The following is a 27759-nucleotide window of genomic DNA, read 5'->3' as shown; positions in this document are numbered from 1 at the left end:
GCATGCTTCCAGCAGCCCCAGTCCTCTCTCCCCTCCTCCCGAGGCGCGCACCGCGGCTCTCCTGCCTCCCGGGGGCAGCCGGCGGCGAAAGCGGCTTCCAGCAGCCCTGCCGGCGAAGGTGCATGAATGCACGTCCAATTTGGGCGCTCAAGGCAGCGAAGACGCATGAGCATGCGTTCATGCACCTTCGCCAGTGGGGCTGCTGGAAGCCGCTTTCGCCGCCGGCTGCCCCCAGGAGGCAGGGGAGCCGCGGTGCTCGCCTTGGGAGGAGGGGAGAGAGGACTGGGGCTGCTGGAAGCATGCAGTAAGTTTACTTTTGTTACAATTTCTATTTGCTTTAATAACATGTCGAGTCTATTTTTGCCCTGCACCTTGCTTCGGGAGGGGGGGGAGAAAGGATTGGCATTCCCCGATGCCCGAGCATAGGAGAACCATCCACTTCCTGGTACCTGTCATTTCAAATGACATTTGAAATGACAGGTACCAGCGCACCCAGGATACTGTATAGGCGCTGTATAGCGCTCTATACAGTAAAATGGATTGCGCTTCATGGATGCTTCATGGACACGGCTTGCATTTGCACCTAATTTAAATACTGTATCGAGCGGTATGTGATCCGAACTGTGCGTGCGGCAAACGAGGGTGCACCCGGCACTGCTGCACTCTAACGCGTCCTTACTGTATCAGCCTGTATGTAAGCAAGGCAGCTTGACAATGAGCTGTTCACCCCCAGCAGGGCGTCTTTTTGGTTGACAGAACCCAATCATGATACCAGATACCCACAATGACCACATACAAAACATAGGAGCTCATAGTAGGAAGACAGCAACAAGACAACAGGAAGTGCTGACAGGGTCCTGACAACAGTGAGACACACCCAGCTAAAAACATCAATTGGCCAATGATGTCTGAAGCAGCTAAAATTCATATGATAAATCCTAAATGGAGGTTAGATATTTCTGTTGAGGGAAAGCTAACCAGCCTCATAGGATAGCAAAGATACAAGCTTTGTAATAAAATGTTGGCGTGACTTCCTATTGTGTCCTAATTAATTTGCAATTAGGAAGGTCCCCATGAGTGAAGTAGTGCTCTGAAATAGGTTGTGTTTACAAAGTTAGCTGGGTAAATTTCCTTTTTACAGGCCCATTAAATATCAATCTCTCAATACTGCTTCTTGGTTGCTTCTATGCTCCCAGAGATCAGTTCCCATTCCTATTCTTCCTCTACCAAAAGAACAAATTGTCTTAAGAATTCTTCTATATACACAATGGGACAACCCTTTAGAGTCAGGAAACATTATTGGAATGACAATTTGTACGTGTTGCAAAGGTAATACACAAAGAAATTAAAATAATAGAAAGAAAAAACCCATAACAGTGATAACAGGGAAATAAAATTATGGAGAAGATAAGTCCTATGAAATTAGACTCAATGATCTAAATATAAAAAGGAGAGAGTTGCAATATGAGACATGCTACAAAAGGTATAAATCCAGAATAAGCAAACTTTTTACAATGGAAGGTAGTTTCTAAGTCAAGAGTCATCATATGCAGTTTAAAGGGAGTAGATTCGAAAATATCATAAGGAAATATTTCATCATTGGAAGAATGGTGGCATACATGGAATAGCTTTCCTGATGGCAATAGAGGCAAAACAGTAAAAAAAAAATTCAAGAAAGCATGGATTCAGTATTGAGGATCCTTAATACAAAGGAAATGAAAATAAAGCCATAAACCAAGTAAACACTACAGTATAACAGAAAAAGATGGGCTTTGTGATCTTTATCTGCTGAATATTTTATAAGAAAGGAGGTGACAATGGTTATAGACTGGGAACCTGGATACCTGGGGTCTGCCACAGATACTGATTGTGATCTTGGGTAAGGCACTCTTATCTCCCACTGCTTCAGTTACCCACTGTAAGCTCTGTAGGGAAGGGGCTCATTATATCCATGTGTAATCTTTAGCGTTTTTCCTTGTCATGGTTATCTGTACCAAATCTGTAAACATATATTGCCAAAACTGGTCAATGCACCCTTAAAGGTCTTTTAGCAGGAAATGTAATTACAGCTAGAAAAGGAGACAGGCCTTTCCTATGTCTGAATTATCTTTTCTGTTTTGTATGTTCAAATTTAGTATTACAGGCAAGTAAAGAAATAATTTCATCAGAATGGTGTGGACCTTTTGTTATCTGGCCTATCAAAACTGCAAGTTTCAATGTCTATAGCAATTCATACAGTGACATCAGAAGTCAGGTTCTCATTATCTTAGTACAAATGGAAATTACAAGTCCCACATTTAAAAAATAACAATATTAAGACCTAAACCTTCTTTAGTATGTGATGAATTTTCACTTACATCAGCACTAAATAAATGTGTACAGTCTCCTCACGCTTCTTTAACGGGATACTACCAGGGTTGATAAAATAGGAGCTGAAAAATGACTATAAATCTCTTTTGCTGTTACTTGTTTTGTTATAATTTCCATTTTGTTTATCTTTTTGGTTGTTTCTGTACCTTTTTAATGAACATGCGATTGTTTTATGGCATGATGGGTGTCACAGCAAGCCCAGAAATAATGCTGCAACAAAGCTATGAAAGTTTTTAACAGCAAATTCTAACCACCCATTCAAAAGGATTTGATATGCTGGAACAGGCAAATACCGTTAACTTGTTATATCTTTGTTATTATAGCATAGATGTAAATAATTCAGCGATTTTAAATTCCCATTTTACCAGTTTGAAAACAGTATACAAGACATTGTTCCAAGACAACGTTTTTTCCTATACTTGGTATGAATGACTACATCAGTATATCATAGCTCCATCAAGGTCATTCATATCCAAAAGTATACAATAATGATTTGGATCTAAAACGTTACAAAATAGTATTAAGTTTCACCATATAGTATTTGTCATTGATTTTTCAAACTAAACAATGCAAACAAACATTTCAAAAACAAAAGGGAAACTTACCCCTGCAGGCAACTTAATCACCCTCACTTTAGCACCAACATGTGGCCCATCTCCACCAGCGCTGCTTGCCCTCTGCATGACTGTCCTTTTTGCCCCAGGTCTAAGTTCCTGCAGCCTTCCCTGAATGGACGCCACTCTAGCAGTCTGTGGTGGAGTCTGCACATTTGTGGCTACAGCAGACCTTGTCTGCATTTTCTGAAACGTTTGCATCTGAGACTGAGGAGGGATCCTATTCGGCCTCAGCTGCTTCACAAAAGTCTTTTGCTGTTCTTGAACCTGTGCAGTAAGCCCAGCAGTAAGCCCAGCAGTTGGCTGAAAATGAGGGTTCCTTTGTGGCACATTTGTATACAAGGTCTCTTGCTTTTGAACAAGCAACCTGTTTTTCATGTTTTGTCTGACTGGTGTACCTGGCTGGGGTAATAATGGGCTCCCATTAGCAGGTATGTGGGGTGTTTGCTCCTCTTGCTGTCCTTGTGCAGGTGGCAGTGGTAATGAAGACTGCTGCTGCTGTGCTAGTCTTTCAAGTAATTCCTTCTTTCTAGCACCAGCTTGTTGTTGTCGTCTTAACTCCTTTTGTTTCAAAATTTCTTCTCTTAATCTCTTCTGTTCTTCTATTTTTAATCGATATAATCTAGTTTCTTCATCTTCATCAGGTAACTAAAAAGTAGAAAAAAAAAGTTAGAAGCCAAAATAGGACTATTAAAAAAACTATTTTGAGCACTTTCTTGTTCTTGGGCTCGTTTTCATTGACAACCTAATTTTTCTCTACTATACCCCTATCATCTATCACAGAAAATACATCTGGTTCAAAATCCAGACAGAGGTTTAGAAGCAATTTTTCTCACCACTTTATTAGTGTAAATGAAAAACTGTAGGCTTAAACTAATTTATAAACTTTTGATTTTGATCACATGGCAAGTCTTATAACCCACTTGCAAGTCATCTGAGACCCATGAGAAGGTAGTCTAGACTCCTAGTTAGGAAGCCCATAATCACAGAGATTCAATGACTTGGAATTGTTATTAAAAAAAACAAACAAAAACATAATACACACTCCCACATACAAACAAATGGGCTGGCCTGGGGGCTCAGTAGAAGTGCTGTGTGGATAACCTGGGATCATTTCCCGGGTGAGGGCTTCTGCTGTACAGCACAGTCGAGCTTAGGGATGCTGCAGAGATGGTGTTCACAGCTCCTGGGAAAAGGGAAGAAGTCGCAGCCATTGCTCAATGTTGATGCTTAGTGATCAGATTCAAGGCCCATGATTGCAAGGCTCCAGAAAGAACCCTGGTGCATGTTTCCTTGCTGAGCAATACTGCTGCAATGACTGGGCTATAAAATAGGAGAAATAAAATACCCCAGCACTAGATCCAACTTTATTTGAAGCCCAAAAGAGAAGGAAGCTACCGGTTCTCCCCACCCCCCAAAAATAGTTTATTTATGAAGATAATATCAATATAAGCATATGATACTGTGAAGAGAGTAAACGTTTTATAGAAAGGACGTTACTCTAAAGATGCTAGGGAACTGCCAATAACAGACAAGCGCTAAGCTGCCACCCGTCTCTTGTCAATAAGGCTTTATGTTCTTTAGTAATGCTGAAAGATTTATTAATCTACTTTCTGAAAAAAGAAACAGGATGATATGTTTAAAAATTGTACAACTATCAAAAATGACTTGACTTGCGGCTCATGTAAAAGTTTCTACAGCCAATTAATTAAAAAAAGATTAAATGTGATTTAACATAAAATATGTTCTGAATAGCCAGATATACAGTGACAATATGGCACCCTGATGTCACACAGGTTTTATCTTGCTCTTTTCTGACAAACTAACAAAGGTAGGATGGTAAGTGAACTGAAAGGGTCTGATTAGAACTATTGATTTTTCTTACAGAATTTTGAGCCTGATCTCAAACTCATTTGTCACACAATAATTGATTATAATGAACAGTTCAAGTCAATCTGGCTGACCTTGAACTATTGCACTGTCTTCAGAATCAAAATGCTGTCAATTGCTATACTGGAATATTAATGGTACTAGAAGAATGCCTTTATTATTCCAGTCTTAAGCTCAAAGCTCATAGCTTTTCAAGGCAGTAAATGGGTACATTCTACAACAAAAGTTAGAAAATTCTGCAACAGTTTCTGAAATTCTGAGAATTCTGCTACACATCGGCATATGTTTATGTTACTTATATACAAAACTCTGTTCACGTATACTATTTTTTGTAATGTTTTGTGTGTGCCTGGCTAATTTGTTATTTTTCTGTTCACCATTTTCTACCTCCAATTCAGCATAATTTTATTTTTTAAATGCTTTTCCATTTTCTTATATCTCCTGTTACATCTAATCTGCAGCCCTCTCACCTGCCTCTACTGTTCCCTCCCACCCAATATATCATTTTCTAAATTCTCACTTCCTTTCCTCCCACTCCTGTTTGCTCCTTCCCCAGTCCTATTCTCTCCTCCAGCCTGCCATTCTAAAACCCTTCCCTTGCAGCTTTTCATTCCTCCTTCTGCAAGTATTATACTGTGTGCATATTTTTAGGATGCCAAACATGCCAGCTATAAGAAAGATATCACACCTCCCTAAAAAGTTTAACAGAAAAGGAACTGTGCAAGATTGATCTTTGAAGCCACTAAAATCAATCTAATAGTTTTACTTGCTACAAATGAAATGGAAATTAGCAGCAAATGCCCTTATCTTTGGGAAAAACAACGACCAGAAAGTTCATCTTGCTAATCAGGTTAATGACTTTGCTGAAAGTCATGCCTTTGCACCACTATGCATTTCCCAGTTTCATCCACTCAGATTTTATATTCAAACTCTGCATATCGACAGTTAGTGCAGATAATGTATTAAGACACAAACTTTAAGGCAATTAGAGGATTTGATTAAAGATCATAAAAAGTAATGATCTGGTAGTTTAACTAAGTACTTCTACGCAAAAGATGAATTTTAAAGGCCAGGCACGCACTAAATTCGGGACATGTACACGCATGTAGGACATATGCACGTGCTCCAGATTATAAAAGCAGTCTACATGTGCACACATCTCCCGGTACGTGAATATCTCAATCTGATTCTAAAAGGGGTGTGGTGCGGGCGTGGTGTAGGCATTCTGGGATAGGGCCAAGAGATGTGCATGCAAATACTTATGCACCTGGGCGTGTGCCCAGGTCCAGTGCTATGTTAGCTTTTCTTCTGATATGGAGGAAGTTTTAAAGATTTAAAGAGTCGGGATAACTTGGGGGGGGGGGGGGGGGAGAAATGCACACTATTAAACTAGGGGGGTTTAGAGGACCTAGCTCTTCGGTGATTGAACTGGTGAAACTGGTCATGGCGTGGACGCAAGCCAGTTATAAAGTTTTCCCACTTCCGCAGGTCAGACCAGGATGTGCGTGGCTATGCGTACCCAGTTGCAAAACAAGGCACACGTATAAGCGCACCCAGGCTATTTTATAACATATACATGTATATGTGCATGTATGTTATAAAATAGCTAAGTCCCTGGGCGCAGGCCGATGCACATATATCAATTTATTTATTTGATTTGATTTATATTACACTTTTCAACACTTCAGAGTGGATTATTCAGGTACTGTAGGTATTTCCATATCTCCGGAGGGCTTACAATCTAAATCTGTACCTGAGGCAACAGAGGGTAAAGTAACTTGCCCAAAGCCACAAGAGGCAGTAGTGGGATTTCAATCTTGGTTTCCCTGGTTTATACCCTGCTGCTCTAACCACTAGGCTACTTCTTCACTTCTGTGTACCCCTTTGAAAGTTACTATCTGCACATTTTTGGCTAAATTGAATATAGTGAATACAGCTCTAAATTAGTAAATGATCACATATCATTTTGCAAAATTCGTGCTCAAATGTTTACAACCAACACCAAAAACACACTACTTGTGTACACACATACAAAATAAATATACTTAGTAAAAAGAAAAAAAAACCTTACCTGTAATGATCTATCTCAGATGATATCAGCTCAATAAATGCAAAAGCAGAGGCACGATAGGAAGCACGCTTGCTTACCTATAAAAAGGATCTCCGTACAAAGCACGATGAGTTAACATGATTCATGTGTGACATCATCTGACAGTACACAACAGACCCATCTCTCAAAGCTCAGTAAAACTTTACTGAACATGTACAGTGAGTTCCTACACGCACTGTCTCATGATCCCCTCAGCATTCTGCAGAGTTTAAACTTTAGCAAAGCGGTCAATTCTCCAGGAAGGTAGGAGTGTAATAAGCATGTCTAATTCAACTCTTTCTTCATTGGCAAGCAGGGCTGAATTAGCCATATGTTGTTGGGAATCCCATACTGAGGGAGCAGCTACTGAAAAAAAGAAACCTGGCCCGGCCCTACCTGTGGAGAGTGAACTATTAGGAGAACACGCCACATAAAACTGCTTGCCCAAAACTACTGTCATTTCTTGATATGTTGTAAAAGGATAGTAGTCTGATATAAAGGTGTGCAGATGACCAAATCAAGGCTTTGCAAATACCTTTCATGGAAGTGGCCCTAAGGTAAACCACTGAAGTTGACATAGCTCACTTGATGGGCCTTGACAGAATGTGCAATCTGTAAGCCAGCCAGCGCGCATAACAGTGCACAAAATAGTCTGCTAGCCTGTTGTACAGAGTTCTCTTGGCTTCTGCCATTAAAGTTTTTGGGGATCAAAGGAAACAAGCCATTGAGAGGCTTAATGATGTGGCTGAATCCTTCTCAAATAACTCTTACAGTCCAGAGTGAGAAGAGTCTTTTCCCCCTTATGTACAGTACATGTGGTCTCAGAAAGAAAGTAGGTAGCACAATAGTCTGGTTAAAGTGACGTTAGGAAGAAACATAGGATGAGTATATAGGACCATCCTGTTGTGGAAGAACTGAAGGTATGGTTAATAGGCTACCAGTGCATGCAATTCATCAATTCTGAACAGAGGTGACAGCTACAAGGATCATGACTTTCCAAGTGATAAACTTGAAATTCATCAAATCTAGAAGTTCAAAAGGAAGCTTTATGAGTTCAGTTACTACATTAATGTACCAAGGCACTGGAAGGTTAGTAACTCAATATTTGGAATGCCAAAGCCCTTTCAAAAACTTGGAGATCAAAGGATGCGTAGAGATAGACACTCCTACTTGCTGGTGATACTCCACAACTGCGCTGAGGTAATCTTTCACTGATGAAGTACTAAGACCTGAGAACAAAAGAACAAAAAAAATAGTGAAGTAAATCCATTAGGCTACAGAAAAATTGTCCAGGCTGCGGGATCGACATCAGTTGAAGACTTTCTGGCTGAAATCATAACTTCCTCCCCTCCCGCTGGGAGGAGTAACGAAGAGTACTATGCGTTCAACATTTATGCCATGACCACCAGGGAGGACATATTTCGGTAGCAGAACTTCCTATTCTCCTGAGCTTTAAGAGTCAAACATTTCAAATGTGATTGGAGACTCCAGACAGCTGGATAAAATATTGAAACCACACTTGTGGTGGCCAGGCTGAAGCAAATAAATTATCCATGTATGACCCCAAAGGACTTTCTGCACTGTCTTTTTGATTAGAACTGGCAAATATGCATATAGAAGACTGATGCCCCAATTTAGCAGACAAGCATCATGAAATGAAGTATACTTGCTCAGAAACATGAAGTAGAGCTCTTTGACCTTTCTGTTGCTTTCTGAAGCAGAGGTCTATTGTTGGCTGTTCCCAGAGACTGAATAATCTGCTACCCTCTGATCCAAGGATTATTCATGCAGTATATGGACGCTGCCGAGATGATCTGTTAGGTAGGGTATTCTGAATTCTTGGAAGTTAGGCTGCCTTCAGGTGAGCAATGTGATGAAAAGCCAATGACTAAATTCGGACAGAGGGATGTATGACCAGTGACCCTCTGCTTATGTAGAATTTGGCCACCTGCTGGTCTGTCTGCATCAAGATTCTTTTTCCCCATAGAAGGTGAGAGAAACCACCCAATGCATAATGAATGGCACAGAATTCTAGTAGCCTGATCTGAAGATGACTCTCCACTAAGGATCATAATCCTTGGATCTATGGTGCACCAATATGAGCCCCCTACCTCCTGATGGAGGCATCAGTCGATAGTCACCTGATGAAGCAGAGCCCACAGAGGGGGACCCACACTCATGACTGACTGTTTCAACCACCATCATAGGGATGCTTTCATTCAGTTAGTTAATTTCGAACAGAACAATGGTTGCCTTAGCTGGTTACACTAACTTTGAAGACCCCAGTGAAAGCATCTCAAGTTCAATCAAGCTGTGGAAACTGTGTGCACTGCAACTGCCATGTGACCAAGACTGTTCTTGCTGGAGTCAGGTCCCTGAAAAGGAAGGTCTTTACTAGGCTCCTTAGTACTGTGGCCCTCTCACCTGGAAGGAAAGCTCACTCCTGTACAGAATCTATCCATGCTCCTATGAATTGTAATCTTGTGAACTGGGGCAAGTCTTGACATGGAAAAGATGATCAGGATGGACTTTGAGGGACTCCAAAACCCCTGACAGGTTTGAGCCCATCACTATCCAATCATCCAGGTAAGGGAACAGGCAGATACTCAGTCATCGAAAATGCGCCACCACCACTGCTAGGCACTTCCTGAACACACTTGAGGCCGCTGACCGGGAAAAAGGGGAGCGCTATATACTAGTAATACATGTCTTTCACCACAAATCAGACAGATGAACGAAGATGTGTGTATATGTTTCCTTGAGATCTAGGGTGTACATCCAATCCCCCAGCTGAACAAAAGGGATGAGTAGAGGAGTAGTCTAGTCGTTAGGCAGTCTATGACCCAGGGAAACCAGGGTTCAAATCCTACTGTTACTCCTTGTGACAGTAGGATTTGAACTTCCCTTTTCTTACTCGATATTCCTCTCTCTATGCAGCCCAGCATTCTTCTGGCTTTTGCTATCGCCTTGTCGCATTGTTTCGCTGTCTTCACATCATTAGACACTATCACCCCAAGGTCCCTCTCCTGCTCCGTGCACATCAGCCTTTCCCCCCCCATCGAATACAGTTCATTCAGATTTCCACTCCCCATATGCATGACTTTTGCACTTCTTGGCATTGAATCTCAGCTGCCATATCTTCGACCACTCTTCCAGTTTCCTTAGATCCCGTCTCATTCTCTCCACTCCTTCCGGCGTGTCCACTCTGTTGCAGATCTTAGTGTCGTCCGCAAAAAGACAAACCTTACCTTCTATCCCGTCCGCAATGTCGCTCACAAAGATATTGAACAGGACCGGTCCCAACACCGATCCTTGCGGTACACCACTTAAAACCACTCTCTCTTCAGAGAAGGTTCCATTTACCATCACACACTGTCTTCTGTCCGTCAACCAATTTGCAATCCAGGTCACCACCTCGGCACTCACTCCCAAGCTTCTCGTTTTATTCACCAGTCTCCTGTGCGGAACCGTATCAAAAGCTTTGCTGAAATCCAAGTATATGATATCGAGCGCTCTTCCTTGATCCAATTCCTTGGTTACCCAGTCAAAAAAGTCAATCAGATTAGTCTGACAGGATCTTCCCCTGGTGAATCCATGCTGCCTCTGGTCCATCAATTCTCCAGACTGTAGATAGTTCACTATTCTCTCTTTCAGCAGTGACTCCATTACTTTTCCCACCACCGAAGTAAGGCTAACCGGTCTGTAGTTGCCTGCCTCCTCCCTGTTCCCACTCTTGTGAAGCGGGACCACCACCGCTCTTCTCCAATCACTCGGCACCACTCCCGTTTCTAGGGATCTATTGAACAGGTCACACAGCGGAGCCGCCAGAACATCTCTGAGCTCCCTCAATATCCTTGGATGAATCCCATCAGGCCCCATGGCTTTGTCCACTTTCAGGTTCTTTAGCTCTTCCCACACATTTTCTACTGTAAAAGGATTTTCATCTATTCCACTTCCCTCCAGTTTCTTGTTGTGTAGAGATGGTCCTTCTCCAGGGTCTTCTTTAGTGAACACAGAGCTGAAGTATTCGTTTAATATTTCTGCCATTTCATCGTCTCTCTCCACACATTGATCATTACCACCTTTCAATTTCACTATACCACTTTGGACCTTTCTCTTTTCGCTGATGTATCTGAAAAATGTTTTGTCACCATTTTTTATCTCCTTGGCAATCCTTTCTTCTGCTTGACTCTTTGCCAACTTGATTAATTTCTTTGTCTCCCTCAGTTGATACAAATATTCTTCTTTGTGCTCCTCCCTTTGAGATCCTTTATAGTTCTTGAATGCTGTTCTTTTAGCTTTAATTTTGTCAGCCACCTCCTTTGAGAACCAGATAGGTTTCAGTTTTCTTTTGCTTTTCTTTACATTTCTAACATATAGAGCAGTTGCCTTGGTGATTGCTCCTTTTAGATTGGTCCACTGCTGATCCACATCTCTCTCGTTCTCCCATCCTTTAAGTTCTTCCTCCAGGTAGTTCCCCATTTCCTCTAAGTCTGTGTTTTTGAACTGTAAAACTCGGGTCTTTGTGGTTCTTTTCCCTATTCTTTTATTGATATTAAACCATACCGTTTGATGATCACTGCTGCTGAGGTGGGCGCCCACCTGGACATCTGAGACATTATCTGCATTAGTGAGCACTAAGTCGAGTATAGCTCCTTCTCTCGTGGGTTCCAACACCATTTGTTTGAACAAAGATACTTGCATGGCATCCACTATCGCTCTACTATTTTTAGTTTCTGCAGATGGGATTTTCCAGTCTACATCTGGCATATTAAAGTCACCCACAATCACCACTTCTCCCTTCTTACCTATCTTATGGATGTCTTCAACCAGATCACTGTCCAGCTCTTCCTTTTGGTTTGGAGGCCTGTAAACCACTCCAATATAAATGGACGCTCAGTCATCTTTTTTTAGGTCGACCCATAGAGCTTCTTCAATACCCCAACTTCCTTGTAGCTCAGTTGCTTGGATGTTGTTTCTGACATAAAGAGCCACACCTCCCCCTTTTCTATCCTCTCTGTCCTTCCTTAACAAGTTGTAGCCTGGTATTGTTGTATCCCATTCATGAGATTCTGTGAACCATGTTTCTGTGATAGCAACAATGTCCAATTCTGCGTCAGCCATTAGGGCCTGCAGATCTGGGATTTTATTTCCCAAACTATGAGCATTTGTGGTCATAGCCTTCCAGGTACTCTCTTTACGGTTATTGCATTTCCTGGACTCCTTGTGAGATATTAGTTGAGATTTGTTATTCACTTCACTATTTCTTTTTGTGGTTGTGCCACTGTTGACAGAGTTATCCATCTCAATTAGATTTTTCTTTTGCTTATGGATCTTGAAATACTGCATGCATTGTGTTTTTTCTCTCTTTTCTGGTAATACTGCAATGCTTTTCTCAAGAACTTCTTCAGTTTTTAATGTAGAGAAGGCTTGTTCTTTTTGCATTTGGTACATTGTGTGTCTCCTCATCACAGGTCTAATTCTACCAGAGCCCACTGTATTCCTGTTTTTTAAAGAATTTCTTAATGACCTGTTTGAGTGGGGGGGTAAACCTGTTGGCTGCTCTTCTGTCAAGAATGGGTGACTGTGGGTCCTACCTGAGCCTAATGAATCTCCTTTTCTTGACTCCTGGTTTATTTGTGGTATTGGGGAATTATTTTCTGAGTAATGCAATGAGGCTCACTGGTCTATAGTTTCCTGGAGTCCTTTTTAAATATTGTGGTTATATTGGCCACTCTCCAGGCACAATGGATGATTTTAATGACAAGTTACAAATTTTCACTAACAGATCTGAAATTTCATTTTTTAGCTTCTTCAAAACCCTGGTGTGTATACCATCTCTTCCAAGGGTTTTGCTACTCTTTAGTTTGCCAATCTGTCCTTCTACATTTTCCAGGTTCATTGTGATTTTGCTTAGTTCATCTGACTCATCACCCTTGACAACCATCTCTGGAACTGGTATCTCCCCAACATCCTCATTAGTAAACACAGAAGCAAAGAGTTAATTTTACCTTTCTGCAATGGCCTTATCTTCCCTAAGAGCCCCTTTAATCCCTCAGTCATCTAAGTCCAACCAACTCTGTCACAGGTTTCCTGCTTTGAATATATTTTAAAAAGTTTTTATTATGAGTTCTTGCCTCTATAGCCAACTTCCTTTCAAATTCTCTCTTATAGCCTGTCTTAACTTGACAATGTTTATGCTTTTTCCTATTTTCTTCAGATGGGTCCTCCTTCCAATTTTTGAAGGATTGTTTTGGCTAAAATAGCCTCTTTCACCTCACCTTTAAACCATACCATTAATCGTTTGGCCCTCTTTCCACCTTTCTTAATGTGTAGAATACATCTGGACTGCACTTCTAAGATTATATTTAACAATGTCAATGCCTGTTGCAAATCTTTAACCTTTGCAGCTGCACCTTTCAGTTTTTTCCTAACTATTTTCCTCATTTTATGTTTCCCTTTTGAAAATTTAGTGTTAGAGCTATAGATTTACATTTTGTCCCTCTTCCAGTCATTAGTCCAAATTTGATCATGTTATCATCACTATTGCCAAGTGGCCCCACCACCGTCACCTCTCTCATCAAATCCTGCATTCCACAAAGAATTAGATCTAAAATAGCTCCCTCTCTCATTGGTTCCTGAACCAATTCCTCCATGAAGCAATTGTTTATTCCACCCAGGAACTTTATATCTCTAGAATGTCCTGTTACATTTATCCAGTCAATATTGGGGTAATTGAAATCTAGAACCAAAAGTATATCAGAGCAGACTGCACTTTAAGATAATCTCACATCAAACGAAAAGTGCAGGGAGAGGGTCAATCCTGACAAAAGACTCCAAATGGATTTCAAAGTTTATCAATATGTGGGTAATTGAAATCTCCCATTATTACTGCACTGCCAAATTGGTTAGCTTCCCTGACTTCTTTTAGCATCTCATCATCTGTCTTAACTGGGATACAAGCTGAGGTGCTCTCTGGGCTGGGATTGGAGGAGATACATCCTCTTCAGAAATCCATATAGGTTCTACTTCACTCTGTTGTAACACTGATAAAGTGCTCTGCTCCAAGAATGGTTACGACTGCCAGCTCAGAGGAACACTGTACCAATGGGACTGGAACATGAACAGTCTACCATGCCAGGGCCTTTCCCCAAGGACTTCCCAGAGTAGTGTGGACTGGCAATGTGGTCACTTGTGTCAACGGAGATGGCACTAGTGCAGGTCGCTGCACTGAGTGGTGTTGTGTTCCAAAGCCTCAGACTGCAGCCTAGTAGGGCTGTGGTTTGGTAGAATAAGTGATGTAATGCCATAGGATATTTGAAAGAAGATGGCACATGTACCAACTTATTCCTGTCTTTCTTCAGTAGCTAAGATGGGCCCTCAGCCACAGGTCCTTGCCCAGGTACCAACCTCTGCTTCTTGGGCTCCAACCAGAGATGTTCTAGAGATGGATCTTTCTTAGGCACCTTCCTCCTTGCTTCCTCATGTACCGAAGGCCTTGGCCCTTGTCGAATTCTGACCTATAGTGGATCCGGTAGCCAGCACCACTAATGTGGGTGGCTCTCCCAACAGTATAGGGAATAAAGGGTAAGGAACTCTGACCTGGTTCCAAATGCCGGGTACCCAACAATGTTTTGCTGCAGGAGAAGGAGCAGCTCCATTACCTGGACTCAAGCCAGAGCTTATGCTTAAGCGCTTTTCTGAGATCCAGCATTTTCCATTTCAGCAATTGCTGTGCCTGGGAGACATGTGGCCACAGTTGCAGCAGTTCCTCATATCATGATTAGGGCCCAGGCATTTATAACATAGCTCATGATGGACAGCCAGCACCCACAAATACATACATTGAAACTAACAGCAGGCTTCTTTGGCCTTTGGTTTCTCCTTCCATATATTTTTTTTTTGAATGGCACTTAAAAGTGCTGTTGAGGGGCTGCCAAAGAAGCGAATAGAGGCAAAAACATTGTAACAAGGCAAAAGAAGCAATAAAAAAAATCTTGAGAGAGAAGTAGCCTGGACAAAGATAAAAGGGCTCATGAGGCAGTGCAAATGCAGGAATTCCCAAGCATGTTCAAAGGTTTACTGAGCTCTGAGAGATGGGTGGTATGATGTCACCCACAAATTATGGCTAATTCAACCCTGCTTATTAATTGAGAAATTCAACTGCCTTCTTTAATTCAGGGCACACAGTCCTTTACTGTTAGAAAAAAGAAGACAGTTTCTACATCAAATGTCAACAGCAGAATCAATAGGGTTACCCATAGAGGTATAAAAATAAGACTCAAACATGGTGTGAAAAGATGCAAAGTCGTTAATATTCAATCTAGTAAAATGGGTTTATTTTCCATTTTGTGTCTATATGAAAAATGCTGAATGCATAGTGCCTTAAATGTATACAAGCCATAGAAAATAGTTCTACCATATAAAGAAGACCATAGAACACTGATTGCGATACAAAAAACACAAGACCCTGATAAGGGGATCAAGGCTAAGATAACGGATAACATAAAAAAAAAATCCAAAAGTATTAAATATGTGGTATATAAATACAGATAGAAGGAATCTTTTCTTGCAATAAATCTCAACGCTGTTATGAAAATCGAGACTCAATATTCCAAAATGCTGAACAGCATCCAATTTGCATTTTGATCAATGGATCTATTTTGAGGAGCAAATTCTAAGACACATTAGTGAATTAAAAGAATCACTGCTGGTCTTCCAAAACTCTATGGAATATGTTTAAAAGACTTGGCTTGCTCCAAATTTGAGCCCATCAATGTCTCTTAGAATTTATCCATCTAAGCACAGCCATTGATTGAAAGATGAATCTAGATCATAGTCTGTTATTGATCAAAACTTATTTTTCAATATTTTGGAATAAGTTATTTATCACTGAAACTGTATTGAGGTTCCAAAATTTGTGACCCAACAGTGTGAGATTACTGCAAGAGAAGATTCCCATTACATGAATTTAAAAGCTCCATATTTTTGTACTTTTGAATTGTCTAGCTGTTGAGTCTTATGCTTGTATTCCCGATCAGGTCTATGTTTCTAAGTTGCATCAGTCACACACTGCTATGTGGTCTTTCACATATCCACTTGTTGAGTCTTGCTTTCATCCTCCTAGCCAGTATTTATTCAATTGTGTGGAATCTTATTGATTTTGCTCTTTACATTTGATATAGAAATGATAAACAGTGTTTCAAATAACCTAGTGCTGTGCACCCTGAATCAAGGAAGTTAACTGAATTTTCACTGTACCTCTGCATTTGTGTTACTTTTACAAAGTGGCATTGGGTGAGATCGCTTCCCCCTTTCTTTCTTCACCATTATCAGTTCAATAGAGTCGCACATATGTATTATGTAATTTGTGTTGCATAGGATTATTAGGGGAACATCTGATACTCTGTGAAAAATGGGTCTATGGGACACCAAATCATCTGCTATTCTGTGAACAATTAGTGAAGACTGAAAATAAGAGAGAACATTTAAATCAGCACAAATAGATTGTGTGATTCCAAAGAGCTGTCATCAGAAAACAGATATTACATGCATGTAATTTTACTTTCTGTGAAGACCAGTTGTGTCATGCCTCACACATATGTGACTATTTAGTTGAGGGCTGTTTTGAAATAAAGAGGTGGTACAGAACAATGCGAAAAGGTGCCAACAATGTTTTGGAGTGATGTCTGTTTAGATATTTTATATTTATTTTCACTTCAAATACAAAATAAAGACAAAACAAAAGACAGGAAGACCACCCTGAAAGCCAAAAGGAAATGTTCCTAGAAGACTATCTTAAGAAATGTCCTTGTACCCCCAAACTGATTAAATCTCAAATCCTAACAACAAGGCAACTCCATGTTACAGCCTTGCAGATGTCTTCAAAATTGGTTGATCTTAAATTGAAAACTGAAACCAACATTGTCATAAGCATATGGATTCTGGTGTGTCCTCCTAACGTAAAACCTGCAATTGAAAAATCATCAAAGATGTAATCTATTAGCCAATTAGAGATGTGCACTTCAAGTCTGTTCACATCAAAAGAAACAAAAAGCTAGGTAGACTGTAAGGGTATAACACAAACTACAGTAGTTCCAAGTGGAAAATCACATAGATCTGAATGACTGTACCAAAAGCTGGGTTATCAGAAAAAGGATGGAGAAGGTATAGCTGGGGGGGGGGGGGGGGGGGGGGGGAAAGCTTATTTAGATACTGCTATGATCTGAGCTTCCACAGAGAGCTTGGAGTTTAGAACAAATCTCTATGGAAGCTCAGATCATAGCAGTATCTAAATAAGCTTTTTTTTTCCCCCAGCTAAACCATCTTGGAGTATAAATAGTCTTGATCATTTTTGCCTATCCATAGTATTTCTTTTTTTTTTTTTTTTTAGATTTAGCTTTAATTTGTTTTGGCACAACCAGCCAAAGGTCTTGCTTAGACAATCATTCAGACTGGCAATCAATTTGTTAAGAGTCCAGGTCAAGAGGGATTAATAGCAGAATGTCATCCACATACAAGTAAACAAGTGATTTGAAAACCTCAAATAAGTTTATCTAGGGGTGGCCATATAGATATTAAATAGGGTGGGTGACAGTATGGATCTTGGAAGCACTGCAAAAGGGAGTGCAAGGAAGTCTGATGGCCTCATTTTCTGCCAACACTCTTCTGAAATGTAATTAAGAGAATGTGGAAATACCTCTATTCACTGCAACCACATCATAAGAAGGTGAATATGAAATACTGTGTCCATCCAGCTTAGGGCTTTGAAAACCATAGCTCATACATCAAATGATGGTGAAAGGGAGAGGGTGGCTTTTATCCACCAATCAGGCGAGAGACCCTAGGTGATCATATCTGATCTCAAGGTAGTTAAGTGTGTCAAATTAGTGATCAGAGTAATGCTAGGGTGCATAGGAAGTGGCAAAACCAATAGAAAAATGAAAGTAATAATGCTTCTTGTTGAACTTTCATCTAGACTACTGTATTCAGTTCCTCCAAAGGGATAGAATTGAGGCAGTCCAGAGAAGTCTCAAATTTGGATGTTGAGTCTATCAATCTATTCACTGGTCCCCTGAGATGTCAGATGCAGAAGAGCGGACCTATCCATGAGTGACCATAATGGACGGGTTGATATAATGTACTCCATAGACTGAAACTCAAGGCTGCACTTCAGTTGATGTCTCATCTTCAGCTTGTAGAGCATGTGACCATTCGTCTATGCTGGGAAAGACCCACTCTGATTGTCAAGAGCTACAAACAAACCTGTTTTTCAGAATATCCAGAATGAGTATGCATGAGATATATATGCATTAAGTAGAGGCAGTGCAGGTATATTTTTCATGCATATTCATTCTGGATATCCTGAAAACGAGGCTTGTTTGTGGCTCTTCAAGCCCAAAGTTGGCCACCCAAGTCTATGCCTTGTAAGGATACTGTTGTGGGTTCTCCACAGTCTTTGGGGACAGCTGAAACTAGGAACCCATGCTGTAGGGTCAATATGATGTTTATAAACTAGGCTATATGCATCCCACAGTTGTTTATTTATTTATTTATTTATTACCTATCTACAATTGTAGGTGATTTACAATAAGAATACATAATCCAAATATACATATCAACATAACAAAACAACAATTAAATTAATAAAACATACGAAATGAAAACTTACTACTTACCTGATAATTTGCTTTTCTTTAGGACAGTCAGATGAATCCAGAACAAGTGGTGTATGCACCTCTACCAGCAGATGGAGACCGAGCAAACTGACATCACAGTACATATAACCCTGCAGCGACATCAGCCTGCCAGTATTTTCTTCAAAAGCAGCTGTGGAAAGACTAGCAAAAAACTTGATTAAAACAGATAAACATTTCAATACTCAACCAATAGGCAACACTGAGCTCAGAAAAGAATGTAATAACACTAGTCTAGGGACTGGAGTAACAATTACCAGTAATCCCTCTAACACGAAGGCACACAGGAGGTTCAATATGTAATCATTCGGCAGCCAAGGGAGGGAAGCTGGATTCATCTGACTGTCCTAAAGAAAAGAGAATTATCAGGAAAGTAGTAATTTCTCATTTCTTAGCATCCAGTCAGATGAATCTAGAACAAGTGGGATGTACCCAAGCTAACCCTGAATAGGACGGGAGGCTGCTTGCAATCCAGTCAAAACTGCAAGGAGTCACCTTTTACCTGACACCTGAAACAGGCAAAAGCATCCTGCAAAAAATTCCAAATTGAGCGGAATCTTGACCAAGGAAGGAAGAGTACCTCACACCAGGGCTCACTCTCCAAACCCGCACACATAGGCCAAAGACGTGGAGAACTTTCTAGTTCTTATCATGTTGGAAATCACTGCCACAGTGTATCCACATTTCAGCAAGCAAGCCCTTTCAAGGGCCATACTGTAAGACAAAATCAAGTCAGAACTTCGTGAAGAACAGGTCCCTGGCTGTGTTGGAAGTCAGAGAGGCGAATCTACCAGGAGTCTCCGCAGATCAGCATTCCATGGTATCCTGGGCTAATCTGGAGCAACCAAGAGCGCCAGCGCTTCTGTGACATTCGATCCTTCGAATCAATCTGCCCAACATGGGCCATGGAGGAAAGGCATAAAACAACTTATCTTCCGGCCACTCCTGCACTGGGGCATCGATCCCCAATGACTTTGGATCTCTTCTGCAGCTGAAGAATCGCGGAACTTTCGCATTGCACAAAGTTGCTACATGTTTAGGAACGCGAAACCCCAGAGATCCTGAAGCAGCTGAAACACCTCGTTTGACAACATCCACTCTCCTGGGTCCAGACTCTCCCTGCTGAGAAAGTCTGCTCTTACATTGTTTTGCTTGCAATGTGCGAGGCTGAGATCATCTGGAGATGCACATCCGCCCATTCCATAAGTTGATCTATTTCCTACGACACTTGTTGGCTTTTTGGTACTTCCCTGCCAATTGATGTAAGCCATAGTTGTTGCATTGTCTGACATTATTTGGACAGATCGACCCTGCAGACTGCCGCCGAACTGTAAACATGCCAATCGGACTGCCCTGGGCTTCCAGCCGATTGATGTTCCAGAGAGACTCTTCTGTACTCCAGCACCTTTGCACTGTCAGCTCCTGACAGTGAGCACCCCAACAAGGAGACTCAATACTAGCCAGTCCGGCAGGGATAGGGAAACTCCCTTCTTTAGATGATCCACCTGCAGCCACCACTGCAGTTGGGAGGAGACCTCCATCGACAGGTGGAGCCAAATCGAATAGTCCTGAGACTGCGGATTCCACCGAGACAGCAGGGAGCGCTGAAGAGAACACATATGCACCTTGGCCCATGGTACCACTTCCAGGACCGCCGCCATTAAGACAAGGACCTACAGGTAAGACCATACAGCCGGGTGCAGAGTGTTCAACCACAGACAGAGTTGAGCTAGCAACTTCTGAGTTCAAGCTTCCAACAGGAACATCTTGCCCTGCTTCGTGTCGAACCGAACCCAGAGGTATTCCAGCGACTGAGTAGGCTGAAGACTGCTCTTGGCTAGGCACACCACCCAGGTGAGCTCCCGCAACCAGGGAAGTCACCAGGCGGCTCTCTTTCAATGACCTGGTGCAAAATCAGCCAGTCGTACAAATATGGGTCTATTAGGATTCCATCTTTTCTCAACTCTGCTGCAGCTACCACCATTACCTTGGAAAAGGTTCTGAGAGCAGTGGCCAGACCAAAGGCCTGAACCCACAACTGAAAGTGGAATTCCAGAACTGCGAACCACAAGAAGCGTTGATGTTCTAGTCAGATGGGAATGTGGAGATATGCCTCAGACAGATCCAGAGAGGTCAGAAATTCCCCCTGATTGCACGGCCATTATCACCGAGCGCAATGTTTCCATGCAAAAATGATTTACTCGCAGATGATGGCTGATGCCTTTGAGGGCCAGGATGGGACGAAAAGAACCCTCCTTCTTTGGCACCACGAAATAAATGAAATATTGCCCCATATTTTTTAAGACATGAGCACTGGGACCACAGTCCTCAGATTGAAGAGCCTTGCCAATAAACCCTCCACTGCCTGCTTCTTCTGCAAGGAGATTCCATGAACATGTTCCGAGGAACACTGCAAAACTCCATCACATATCCTTCTCATATCACCTCCAGGACCTATTGATCTGAAGTGATTTCGACCCACCTCTGATAAAAGAGAGAGGCTTCCACTCCACCTATCTCCTGCTCCCGGGAATGGCTCAGCAAATTTTCACTGGGAGTCTCGGGAGGTTCCACTACCCAAGCCTGCGCTCTTCTGGTTTGTCGGGGTCGAAATGACTGAGACCTACTGAAGGGTCGAGTCCTCTGAAAGGTCTCTCCTCTATAGGGTCAAAAACACTTGGATCCTCTAGCATAACCTCTCATGTTAAAGGAGCGCTGCACCTGCTTCTTATCCTCCAGCAAACGAGGAACCAGAGATTCGCCCCACTTACTGGCCAATTTCTCCAACTCGCTGCCAAACAAAAGTGAGCCGTTAAAGGGCAACTGGTGAGGTTAGCCTTGGAGGTTGCATCTGCTAACCAATTTCTCAACCATAACTGAAGCTTGGCTGCTACTATCAAAGTACAGACCAAATCCACAGCCCGCATCTGCCAAGAATGCAGTAGCTGGTTCCATAACTGCCCAGAGTCATCAACCTCCTGGGAGAGAAAAATACAAGCGCAAATCACCAGGGAACAACAAAAAGCGATTTGCAAGGTCATTGCTACTGCTTCAGATGCTTGCTTAAGGATAGTCTCAATCTTTCTATCATAAGCATCCTTAAGGCCGCTCCTCCTTCCAAGGAAATAGTGATCCACTTGGTAACTGCACACACAAGTGCATCGACCTTCAGAAAACTTAAGCACTCTCTTACCACTGGATCCAGAGGGTTACAGGCCTTCCAAAACCCGATCCCCTTTGAAATTAGCCCTTGGCGTGCCCCTTTCAAGATCAATCAATTCTTAAATGGCCTCCATCATGGGGAAAAAGCAAGAAGCTTTACAAGTTAATTACAATCATCGCACTTCCACCCCTTACATCATCAATTCTGGCGTCCCTCAAGGTTCATCATTGTCCCCCATTCTGTTCAATATATATCTCCTACCACTATGTAACATTTTATCTTCTCTTAATCTACAATTCAAAATCTACGCAGATGATATTCAGTTCTATGTCCCATATAAAACATCTTGGTCAGCAACACTATCTTTGGTCTCTCTCTACTTATCCACCATAAACTCCTGGTTTTCTCATAACCGGCTAAAATTAAACTCCTCAAAAACTGAAATTATACATTTATCCTCTATTTCAGATACTTCAATAGGTCCACCACCACATCTGTCAATAAACACCACCGCTATACCCATAACACGTCAAGCTACAAACCTAGGTATACTTATAAACTCAGATCTTTCCATGAAGCAACATATCTCCTCACTCACCAAAAAATCGTTTTATAAACTACGGCTTCTAAAACATCTTCGACCATTGCTTTTCTACCGTGATTACTGAACTATTCTTCAATCCCTAGTCTTCTCCGGTCTCGATTATTGCAATGCTCTTTACCTAGGACTACTAGATTCTTCACTATACCCTCTTCAACTAATTCAAAACAGTGCAGCCCGAATACTAACTAGAACTCCTTTACACCATCACATTACCCCAATTCTTCAATCATTACATTGGCTTCCCATAAAGTTCAGGATAAAATATAAAATTCTTTCCACTATTCATGGTTTAATTCACAATCCAACTTCCACCTGGCTCTGCTCATTATTACGGATTTACAAACCTACAAGACACCTAAGATCACTTACCCAAAATCTCCTAGATATTCCCTCACCCAAACAAACCAGATTAGATGTCACCAGAAAGAGAGCTTTCTCGGTAGCCGGTCCTATCCTTTGGAATTCACTCCCAAACCCTCTCCGATCAATTTCAAATCCTTCTCATTTCAAAAAAATCACTTAAAACTCATTTGTTCCAACTCGCATTTCAAACACTTACTCAAGACCAAATATAATGCTCATTCACCCTATTGCCATATTCATCATTCTCACTTCACTCTTTTCCCCCCCATCCCCCTCCATCCCCTTTACCACTTCCTCATTCCTCCCATATTAGTTACGTCTCCATTTTTCATGCCCCCCTTTCCCCTCCCCTCTTTTTCCTGCAATAGCAAGTCCTATGGCAACAAATCTTTATTTTTATTTTTGAGTAATTAATTTGATTTATTTTCAAGCCAGAATTTTCTAGCTATTGACTAATTTTTGTATATTTTAATTTATTTTAATTTGATTGTTCTTTTAAAATTTTATTTTAATTAATGTAAACCGTTTTGACAAAAAATTTATTTTTTATAAAGCGGTATATAAATACTTTAAATAAATAAATAAATAAATAAATAAATAAATAAATAAATAAATAAATAAAATAAATGGGATTTCTCTTTGGCTCAGACACTGAATCTACCCCAGGAACTCCAAGCATTTTCGAGGTCTGGGAAATCAGAGCTGGCAGTTCATCTCTATGAAAGACCCATAACATAGTTGTATACAGTTCGAATCCAGGGGGAATTTCACCGTTCTCGAGAGGCAGGATCGTTATCATCCGTGCATCCGGATCTCTATCCAGAGGTCCCGCTGCTGCTCTAAGAGTACTCTGGCACTAAACAGAAGGTCCAGGCAAGGTTCCTTCCTGCACCTCTGCTCTAGAAGCATTGGACAGGGTAGAGGACTGTGCCTGAAGAAAGCATTGCAACATCTGGAAATGTTCTACCCCTGAAAAAGTAGAAGTATCCAGACCAGGAGGTACCTGAGGTGTACTAACCGAGCTATCTTCCCCTGCTGAGGAACCAGTTAGGGGAGTTCCAAAATCAGGCGCCCCACCTGAGTTGTTTTTACTCAGACCCACATCCGGCTGGGAAGAACCAGGCTTAGTGAAACCATAGAAAGACTCTTAGGCTTCTTAGGTACAGGTGCCATTATGGCCGACAGTGCACTGAGCGGCAGCCAGAGGCGTGCGTCTAGCTGTTTTACTTTATTTTTTACTTTATTTTTTAATTTTATGCATGCTCAGCCTAGACGCCCAAAAATTATGCGTCCAACAGTTAGGCGCACACACCTAGGCACCTACCTAGGTGCCCAAAAAATAAGCGTACAGTATCACTTGTGCAAAGAGGTAAGCATGCGGCCTCTACGACTTCACTTAACATGGGCACACAGACTACAAGGCCCAACTGTGTGACCAAAAACTGGGTGCTCAACCTGGATGCACATGCCAGAGCGACAATCCTGTAGATGGAAGCCTTAAAAAGTACACAAAATGCTATTGCGGCCTACCATGCAGCGTGCAGCGAAAAGCCTCAGAGCGGGCTGAATGTCGGGCCGGCATGTCGAGCACGGAGAACAGGGGAGGAGGAAGCCCTGCACCACAAAAAAACCTCCTAAGTCTCTGTATAATTTTTTTTTTCTTAACTTACCAGAGTTCAGCCTTACCTGGCTGAGTACAGAGACAGTCTCTGGCTGCAGGGAGAGAGGTCTTGTACCATCACCACCATCTTTGGCTTCCTGCACCTGCTTCCTTTCAGCTGCTTAAACATTTAAGTCCACGCCGGCTGAAAAACCAGCCAACGGGCCAAGGCACTCGCCTGAGGGACCATGGAAATCACCTCAGGAATTCTCAACTGTGGGAGGGACAATTTGGTATCACTGCAGGACAGCGGGGCAAATTTATTTCCTTAATTCTCCTTTTCTTTAAAATCAAGTAATCCCCAGTGGGGAGATGCACATCCACCATCTGCTGAAGAAGAATACTAGCAGGCTGATGTCACTACAGGGGTGTATATAGACTATGAAGTCAGTTTGCTCTGTCTCCATCTGCTGGTAGAAGTGTATAACCTACTTGTTCTGGATTCATCTGACTGGACACTAAAACTGCCCAATAAATGGTACAATGAAATCATGAATAGCATCACCAATAGATTATAATTGGCAAGCTTATGCATAGAAAGAGAACTTTAACCTTCTTTTCATCTGGATAATGGGGTTTGCCCCAGCCATATGGATATAGGCTACTGATTCCCTGAATGGCTGGCATGATTTTAAGTACTTTTGTGGTAAATTTGCTAAGTCTTAATAAATGGAAAGTGACATATCCATGGTTTATTGCATCTTATAGAGCGTAACAGGAAAAAGGCAGTAACAACATATAAGGGATCAACAATATGGAACACCATGCCCTCTGAATTACGCCAGGAACTCTGTTACAAAAAATTTAAACAAAACCTTAAAACCTGGCTATTTAAAAAAGCCTACTATCAATGATCTGAATCCTCAACTACTCTTCCTAACTGCCACAATCTCTCATATATTGCTGATATTCTATTAATATAAAGTTATATACTGTATTGTTTTTCGTTTAGTTTCCTTGTTATATTGTAAAGCGCAATGCTGAATTACTGTTTGAATGTAAACCGAGGTGATGTTATTTACGTACCCCGGTATAGAAAAATCTATAAATAAATAAATAAATAAATAAATAAATAAATAAATAAATAAATAAATAAGGGGAGGAGCTCTGGATCTCAGAAGAGACACTGAAAAAAAAAAAAAGACTATCTTGCCAAATCATGAAAATTTTGAGTGGTATAAAGGGATTGTTTATGTATTTGAAGACCCAAAACTTGATAGTCTAACAATAAGATGAAACTGAAAGATTAGTCATCCTTGCTCCTCCAGTGTGTCAGAGGTTAGATCCTGATATTTCAACATGAATAGGCACTGCAGGAAACGGAAGGTTGTAGCTGGTTTTTAATAGTTGCAATATGTGAGTGCTGCTTTACTCTGATGAAGCTTTATTTCACAAATTAAATGCTGAAAATGTGTATATAACTTCTATTAAATCAATTGTGTTTCATTTAAAAATTGGCCCTCTATTTTTAGTAATCTTTTAGCTGCTTCTTGAAGCTGCTTGCTTCTATGATGACATCTGAGTCCTCAAGTCAAAAGAAGAGATTTTCTTAAGGAAGATGGTGAAATTTAGTCTTACCTGTTAATTTCCTTTCCTTAATTCCTAGCAAACCAGTCTGTTCTGCTGGGAATTCCCCTCTTTCACCAGCAGATGGAGGCAGAGACCATCTTTCATTTTGTCGCTATATATTCTGGGCTAGCCAGAACTCATCAGTATCCTACTGCCCTAGCCAGAAATAACCTACTTACACATATTTTTGGAGACAGAGGGGGCAGATTAGCAGGCCACTAATCAATACATTTTCTGAATTTTATAAACACCTCACCCCTACTCTTTCTCTGAGACACTCGAGGAGGCTGTCAAGACTGTGCCCTTCTGTGCACATTCCCTGTCTACTTGCTTGCTCCATGCATTTCCTCACTATCCTACTTTGTGATTTTTTTTGTCTTTCTGGAAGGGATGTAGACTGGTCTGCTAGGACTAGAGAAAAGAAAATTAACAGGTAAGTCTAAATTTCACCTTCCTTTTCATCCTGCAAACCAGGCTGTATTTCTAGAATGTGCCACAGAAGTGTTAAGTTGGGATGGATATGGCATCTATTGCTGTCAGCACTTTTCTTTCAAAACCTGCATCCTCTCTTGCCTGTAGATCTAGCTTATAATGTTTTATAAATGAATGCAAAGATGCCCAAGTCACCACTCTGTAGATCTCCTGTGGAGATGCTGTCTTATATTCTTCCCAAGCAGACTATTCGGCCCTAGTCAAGTGGGCCTTCAGGCCTACTGGTACCTGCTTATCTCATACCACATAAGCTATTATCGCTTCCTTGATCCAGCTTGCAATGGAAGCTTTGGATGCAGCTTGTCCTTTCCTTGAGCCTGGAACAAAACAAATAGTCTATCTGATACTCTGAAGTTATTCGTGACTTCTAGGTATCTCATAAGTATTTTCCAAGAAGGAAGGTTGAGGATGCAGCTTTCTACCTTTTCCTCTACTTTCTTCTTTTTTGAATCCAGGAAGAGATATTTCCTGGTTTATATGAAAATTCTGATACCACTTTTGGCAGAAAAGAAGGAACTGGCCAAATCAAGACCCTATCATTGTGGAATACAAGATATAGATTCCCTACATGAGAGCATTTGCAGCTCTGAGACCCTTCTTGCAGAACATATTGTTAGCAGTAAGACTGTTTTCGATGTCACGTACTTCACTGAGGCCTCTCAAAAAGGCTCAAAAAAGCAGTTCCCCCAGGAGCTTTAGGACCAAATTCAGGTCCCAAACCAGTACTACCTGACGCATTAGAGGGCAGACATTGTTTTACCGCCCTCAGGATGTGTGACGTGTCTGGGCGGGACCCCACTGAGCATCCTTCCATCTGGCCCCTAAAACAAACTAGGGCTGCCACTTTTAACCTTCAGGGAATTAAGCGCTAGCCCTTTCTCCAGCCGGCCTGCAGGAATTCCACGATCATTCCTATCTCAGTACTAGCAGGGACTATGTTCTTTTTCTCACTCCATATTTCAAATACTCTCCCTACTCTTCCATATGCTAGGGAGGTCAAGCATTTCTTCGCTTTAAGTAATGTATTAACTGCTTCTGAGTGTCCTCTGGCTTTCAATTTTCTCCTCTCAACAATCAGACTGTAGGACAGTAGGAACCCAGGGATAAATGACCATGGAAGACCTGTCACACAAGGCTCTTGATCCCTTCTAGACTGACTGGGCCCTCTTTCTGCAACCTTACCAGGTCTTCGTACCATGGTCGCCTGGGCCAATCTGGCACCACTAGAATGCCCTAGCCCCTATGGTAT

At 41.5% G+C, this 27759-nt stretch overlaps 1 protein-coding gene across 9 annotated transcripts in view; it reads right to left on the bottom strand.

Annotated features, from left to right (window-relative positions):
• RBM33 (RNA binding motif protein 33) overlaps positions 1-27759 on the bottom strand; it is a 523998-nt gene that overhangs the window by 185805 nt on the left and 310434 nt on the right. For all 9 annotated transcript variants that reach the window (XM_029588463.1, XM_029588468.1, XM_029588464.1 and 6 more), the window contains exon 15: positions 2976-3632. In XM_029588463.1, coding sequence (XP_029444323.1) covers positions 2976-3632 — 657 coding nt within the window. The remainder of the gene's footprint in view (positions 1-2975; positions 3633-27759) is intronic.

Source organism: Rhinatrema bivittatum, chromosome 2 (genome assembly GCF_901001135.1).
Source record: "Rhinatrema bivittatum chromosome 2, aRhiBiv1.1, whole genome shotgun sequence".
Classification (NCBI taxonomy): Eukaryota; Metazoa; Chordata; class Amphibia; order Gymnophiona; family Rhinatrematidae; genus Rhinatrema; species Rhinatrema bivittatum.
This window is presented reverse-complemented; position numbering and strand designations above follow the sequence as displayed.